Source organism: Lactuca saligna, chromosome 3, assembly GCF_052625555.1.
Source record: "Lactuca saligna cultivar CGN05327 chromosome 3, ASM5262555v1, whole genome shotgun sequence".
NCBI lineage: Eukaryota > Viridiplantae > Streptophyta > Magnoliopsida > Asterales > Asteraceae > Lactuca > Lactuca saligna.
In genome coordinates, this window is record NC_136419.1 from 126926050 (window position 1) to 126933337 (window position 7288).

At 38.0% G+C, this 7288-nt stretch overlaps 1 protein-coding gene across 1 annotated transcript; it reads left to right on the top strand.

Moving 5' to 3' along the window:
• Positions 1-6220: 6220 nt before the first annotated feature.
• On the top strand, positions 6221-6787 carry LOC145035959 (uncharacterized). The gene has a single exon (XM_078984454.1). The coding sequence runs from the start codon at positions 6221-6223 to the stop codon at positions 6785-6787; it is 567 nt and encodes a 188-aa protein (XP_078840580.1).
• Positions 6788-7288: the final 501 nt, after the last annotated feature.

A 7288-nucleotide genomic window follows, 5' to 3' on the forward strand; every position in this document is an offset into this window, starting at 1 on the left:
CAATAGGGCTCGAGTGACCTTAAACGTTTCAAGAACTTGTGGGGTAGGGAGAATAATTGGAGGAGATAGAGGAAGTGAAGCATGATGTTGAGGAACATCATCTTCAATAGATTTGGGAAGATCATAAATGTCTAAACCAGACATGTTTTAGGAGATATTCAAGATAGTTGATTTAAAGTGCTTAATATGACACCCAATATGAAATATTAAGGCTAGGACCCAACACAATATTTTATAATTTGGAAGAGGGATGCCGTAATCCAAGCTATAAAATATTTGAAGGTAGGCGAATGACGATTCACCAATTTCCACCATGAAAAACGAAATAATTTATTAGGTTTTAATTGGATTTGAAATTCCTAGATCTTTTGAGATTCATTTAACTTTTCAATGGCATGTTTCAATCTCGAGTGTGCCCTCTTAAATTTTGTGACTGGGATGCCGAGGATTACAAAACAAGGGGTGAATAACCATACCAATTCACTTGGTACCCTTAATATTATCACCTAATCAATGTGTCGGTTAACCACACACGCTCCATTGATCTATGACAAACATTAAGTCACCCTTCGTGGTCCTTACTAGTCCAAGTTAGTGTGCCGGTTAACCACACACGCTCCACCAACGACTTGGTAAGGTAGAAAGTGTGAATTCAATGGGCTAGCACCAAATTCACATTTTTCCTAAAGTAACTAAGATTGGGAATTATTAAGATTTTAGTTACTTATTATTTATCATTAATACTTTTAATGAAGGAAGAATTTAAAGTCATCATCCTACCCGTTCGGCTAACGACCCTCCACCAGTCAAGCAAGCGGTGGGTGAGAGTATACACCCATTAAGTCGCCATTTTATAGGCAACAACCTTATACCCACCTTATATATCGACTTCGTGAATGAGGCCTACTAACGGTAAAACGACTTGTTCTTATACATATATATATAATAATTAACCATTAATGTTATAAATAGTATAAGTGTTGAATTTTAACTCTTTAGAATTCTAAGGTCTAACTTGGAATTAAAGCATTCATAAGTGAAAACTTTTCAAATTCCAAAACTTGAGGGCAAGTTTTGAAACTATTCAAAACTAATTAATTCCATAACTTATGTGTTTAAAGTAGTTTTAATCCAAAAAACTCTTCAAGTTCCATAACTTATGGAAGACTTTAAACTAATAAGAGAATTAACTTTTCTTTATTTTTATAACTTATGAAATTAATTAAGGTTACACTTTATTTATTTAATAATGAAGTGACTCTTGAACTTCCATAACTTGAGGACAAGTTATGGAGTCATAAAAAAAATTTAATGACACAAGACTCTTCATTTTGTAACCATTACCAACTTTTATGAGTTTTATGAGTCTTTAATGTGACTCTTCATGTAACTTGAGGACAAGTTACACAAACACATTTTATACTCAACTCTTAGATTAAAATGGATTGAAAACAACTATTTCAATTAACTTTTCTATTAATCTAAGCAACTCATAAGAACAAGATAATTCATATCAAACTTCTTCATGTAATTAGTCTAAACCTTAAACTAATACAAAACATGAATCTATTGACAATTATCTTTGAAAATGGATTAGCATGAACATTACCACATTAAAAAACAAGTTTATAAGTTCAAAAACAACTTAGGGTAATGTTTCTAGTCCAATTCCAGCCAAAAACCTCGAAAATATGCTGTCCGGGGGTCCAACTCGTCGAGTGCATGAACCGACTCGGCGAGTTGGATCGTTTTGATCAATTTTTAGGCATGGACTCGCCGAGTCCCTTGATGGACTCGCCGAGTCCCTTGATGGACTCGCCGAGTCTGATGATCAAACAACAACACTTTCGATTTTTTAAGCAGTTTTGCAGGTATAACAAGAAAACAAGCCTAGGCTCTAATACCACTGTTGGGTTTTGAGCATTCTAACACTCCTAAGTGTACATGCAACCCTAAATACCTTGGATCTATGTTTTCTCTATTATACATGCAAATAAGAACATCCAAGGTATTATCCTAATCTAGCATACAAAACAATGAGTGTAACAAGATAGAATACATACCTCTTTGATGTAGAAAGTCTTCATGAAGCTTGAGTGCCTTGCCCCAATAGTGTGGAAGCCTCAAATGGAATCACAATCATCAAAACACTTAGAATAACTTGAGAGAGTTCTACACTTCATGAAATCGGCTAGCCCTTTTCTTCACTTTCTAATGTGATTCTAGTGGCCGATTTTTGTCAAGAATAAGATCTTTATATAGTGTTACAATTAGGGTAAATCCATAATTGTCATGGCTTTCCATTTCCTTGGATCCATGGGTTCAAATACACCATGGAGCATCCATGGACTATCCTATGGGTTTTAGCCCAACTTGATTATACATGGAGCATTAGCCCACTATATAAGTATGGATGATTTACACAATCAACCCATATATTTAACTAGTCTTCTTTTGATCACTTAATTAATCCAAGATTAATTCTTGATCAATACTAATTAAATAATCTATTATTCTTATTATTAATATACTAGAACTTATAATATATTAATAACCATAAGTTTCTTATTTCTCTTATTATAGTCTATCCAAATGCATGATGGTATGCAACCCAAATGGACCATGTCGGGTCGGGTCAAGTCTTACCAATTATAGTTATGGACTTAGACATTAATCCAACAGGGCAAACTGGGGACCCGATACAATGGTATTTTCAGGGTGATTGCCAGAGTAGGCAAGGTAGCATACCGTTTAAAGCTACCCGAGGAGTTGGGTCAGATTCACCATATCTTTCACGTATGCCAGTTGAGGAAGTGTATAGCCGATGAGACGGAGGTAGTGCCGCTAGAGGATATTCAGGTGGATGCGAGCCTGAATTACATTGAGAGGCAATCGCGATCTTGGATCGGAAGATCAAGGTTCTGAGGAACAGATATGTGCCCCTGTTTCAGGTCCAGTATCAAAATCGGAGAGGGTCCAAGTTGACATGGGAGCCGTAGACGGAGATGCGAGAGCAACATCCAGAGTTGTTTGCAGAGTAAGACTTCAAGGGCGATGTCTAATTCTATTGGGGGAGAATTGTAACATCTGGATTCCCAAGTATCATATTTTAAGTATTTATTTTTTAGTTAAGAAGAGCGATTCGACGAGTTGATGCCTAAAATCATCGAGTAAGATCGTGACTGATGACTCAGATTAATGAATGGATTCCACAAGTCGGTGATTCGACTCAACGAGTCTGCGATGTATGCAGAAACCCTAAATCTTTGGGCTGGATCCCTATTTAAAGGCACTTATGGCCTTCATTTGCGGCTACCTTTCCAGAAGAGAGAACCCTAACGAGCCTGAGTGTGTAAAGTGAGAGAAAGAGCCATCTTGAGCTTTGTGGTGTGATTTTTGCAAAAGTGGAGTAGAGCTCTAACAAGAAGGACCAAACGAGGTTGTTGTTCTGAGTTATTCAAGCAAGTAGCTTCATTCTGAGGTACCAAATTGAACCCATTTTCTTCTCTATGGTGTAGATTCTATTTTTGGGGTTAGGGCTTGAATCACTTTATTTTTTGGGGGTTTTGAATGCCTCAAACCCCTCTTGCAAGTTTGTGGTTTAGATCTGGACCCTTCTAGGTCCAGAGAGTCCTAATCATCCAGCTTTATGCGGTCCCATTGGAGTTTTGAATCTAAATTGTCATTTTAAGAGTTATTTCATTAAATAGAGCTTGATGTGTGGTTCATAGACATAAAGATTGAACCTTTACGTGATTTCTGGGTGTTAGAACATCAGATCTATAGGTTAAAGAATCAGATCTGACCTGAGAAGGTCAAATGAGTGTTGCCATGGAGGAAACTTGCCAAGTCCATAAGTGGACTCAACGAGTCGGATCGAGTTTCCTTGCGATTTGTGATCAGTAGTAACCCGTCAAGTGAAAGGTTAACTCGACGAGTCGAGTAAGGCCTTAGGAGGATTCAGAGGACACACATCGACTCGCCGAGTCTGGTCAAAGTTGGACCGTTGACTGAGTTGACTTCAGTTGACCTTAGGGTTGGTCAAACTGATTTAAGAAAGGTCAGGGAGGGGTAGAACAGTCTTCTACCCATTCTTAGAGAGAAGGATGTAAGGAGTGTATTGATTAGAGATGTTATCATATTGATAGGCGGAAGCTAGATCGGGGATTTGAGCGCGACAGTTTTCTAGACATCTTACGAGGTGAGTCTTTTCACTATACATTACCTAGAGTGGTATCTATCTGCATACCGGAGGATCTTACGTGTTATGTGCTTGCTTGAGATTATGTGCTTTGTAACTTATGTATGCTCTGTGATATTAGATCGGACCAGAGGGTCCAATGACTTACAAGGCCAGAGGGTCCTCAACCAGACCAGAACGGAGGGTCCAACGATTTAGACCGGACAAGAGGGTCCAACAAGTTATGGGACTGGAAGGTCCTGCTGAGACACATTGACCGGAGGTTCTTACTGAGTTATAGCCTCGAGTGGCTTATGTAATGTATGCAGTATTTTGGGGAACTCAATAAGCATTTATGCTTACCATGTTATGTGATATGTGTTTCAGGTATCAGGGAGGATCACAGGAAGGCATCGGCATGATCTGTACACGCTAATACAGTATTATATGTTATGTATTTGAGATTCTAGGATATGTTTCACTGGGATAATATTTGATACACTTGAGTTTGTGATTACTTTATGAAATATTTTATGTTATAAAAATGAAAAATTGTTTTGAAAATTTACGTCGTTACACTAACTCAAGTACATCCCATTCTATGGGAAAGATCAAGAAGAAGCATACAAGAATATCGACGAGGTCAACCACATAGCCGACTACTTCAATATCCTTAATGTGCCTCACGAGACTATTATACTTCTTATGCTACCAGTTATGTTTAAAGGAGCCGTGAAAGATTGGATAAAATCACTCCCTCCAGGATCCATCACGACATGGGCTAAAATGCGCAAAGAGTTCATTGATCAATTTTGCCCTCCCTCAAAAATAGCAATGTTGAAAAAAGCCATTGCAAACTTTGGACAAAAAGTAGGCAAGTTAATCTATGAGGTGTGGGAGAGATACAAAGTCTTGTTGAGGAACTGCCCCCACAATGACCAAAACATTTCAGCAAGAAGTCTCCATTTTCTATGATGGAGTGAACGTGACAACTAGGCAACTCCTTGACTCCTAAGGACCACTCACGAAGAAAGCACACACGGTTATAGAGGAGCTAATTGAAGAATTCTCTAAGCACTATTGAGAATATCATAACCCAAGGAATGACTGAACTCGAGGGGTGGTGAACTCAGTTTCTTATAATATGGCGCAGTGATGGCTAAATTGCAGAGCATGGACCGAAGGATAACAAATATGGATCAATACTTCCATGCCTTATGGGTAGGATGTGATAATTGGGGAAGAGCTCACCTTGCTAACGATTGTGAACTTGACAAGAATGTGAACCGGAAAGTACAAGTTTGGTATTTGAGTGGCGACAGATTTGATGACGATTGGAGGAAACCGAAAAAGGAGTGGCTACCAAACAATGAGTACAAGAAGGTAAAGGAAGAGAAATATAGGCAAAAGATGAGAGGTTTCTATCAAAAGGAAGAGCCAGTGCAAGAAAAGAAAATGGACTTTGAAGACATGCTCACACGATTTGCAGCTGCATCCAAGAAAAGACATAATGAAACCGATGTGGCGATACGAGAACAATAAGAAATAATGAAAAAGCAACAAGCGTTAAGGAGAAATCAGCAAGCCTCTATCCTCAACATTGAAAAACAATTAGGCCAACTTGCATAACAAATCAACGAAAGAACATCGGGTGGACTTCCAAGTAATACTGAAAAGAATCCTAGAGTGGATCATGTAAATGCAATAACAACAAGCTCTGAGAAAATTTTCACTCCTTTGACTCCAATTCAGAAAGAAGAATCAAAAGAGGTTCAAAGAAAAGGAGAAGAAAGTCAAGAATTGCAAACAATGAACAAAACTTAACGAATGTAAGAAGTTTTTACAACACATTAAGGCACTTCAAGTGAAGATTCCCTTCATTGAAGCAATCGTACAACACTGAGATAGACAAATTGAAGAATGTAAGAAGTTTTTAGAACACAGAAAGGAACTTGAAGTGAACATTCCCTTCACTGAAGCAATGGTACAACACCAAAGTATGCAAGCTTGCTTAAAGACCTCCTCACGAATAGAAGAAAGATGGCAGAGGTAGCAGAAATAGTTTTGAGCAAACATTGTTCAGCCGCTGTGATGAATGAACTGCCAAAGAAGATGGGCGATCTAGGCAGTATAACTTTGCCTTGCCAATTTGGAAACTTGATTACCACTCGTGCATTGGCTGATTCAGGGGCTAGTATAAACATTATGCCATACTCTTTCTTCAAGAAGTTAAGCCTTCCAAAACCAAAGCCTATTCAAATGACAATCCATCTAGCATACAATACGAGGACACGTCCAAGGGGAATATGCGAAGATCTCCTAATTAAAGTAGATAAAATGGTGTTTACTACTGACTTCATAGTGTTGGATATGGAAAAGGACCACAAAGTCCCAATCATTCTTGGGAGACCATTCTTGAATACTACATGTGCCATAGTTGATGTGTGCGAATCAAAACTTACTCTTAGGGTGGCGGATGATTCGGTTACTTTTGGAGCTGATCAAGAGAATAAGCACTCAAAGTCTAGTGATGATGTGATTACCATTATGGGTATAATTGATGAATTGTTGGAAAAGGAACTTGTTGAATGGCAAGAACATAAATAAAAGGTGTTCACATTTGACTTAGAAGAGAACTCTGATGCCTAAAGTGATTTACAAGATTTGGAAAAGCTACTTGAGGGAAATATAGGAGAAGATGGTGCAAAAATTTTTGATGTAGACTTGCAGTGTTCAAACCAACACTTGCAACATGCTGAGATCAACAATGCCAACAAGTAGGAAAAATTGAAGGATGAAGAACGTACTATGGTTATGGGTGTCATAAAGGACAACAAATCTTGATTTGGTTTGCACACTATTGGTCCAAGACCGGAGGCAATTAAGTTTTCCAAGTTAGATGAAAAAGAAAAGGATGAGAATGTGACTAGGAAGAAGGTGAAGATGAAGGTAAGAAGAACCAAGCCTTGTGGCTTAGTGTCAACCAATTTTGAAGTTTTCACTTTTCAACTACCTGTAAAGATGAAAATGTGATTTAATGTGATGATGACAAGATAGATGAAAAAGAAATCAAGATAGACAAGATGGAAGTGAAGAAAATGGGACACA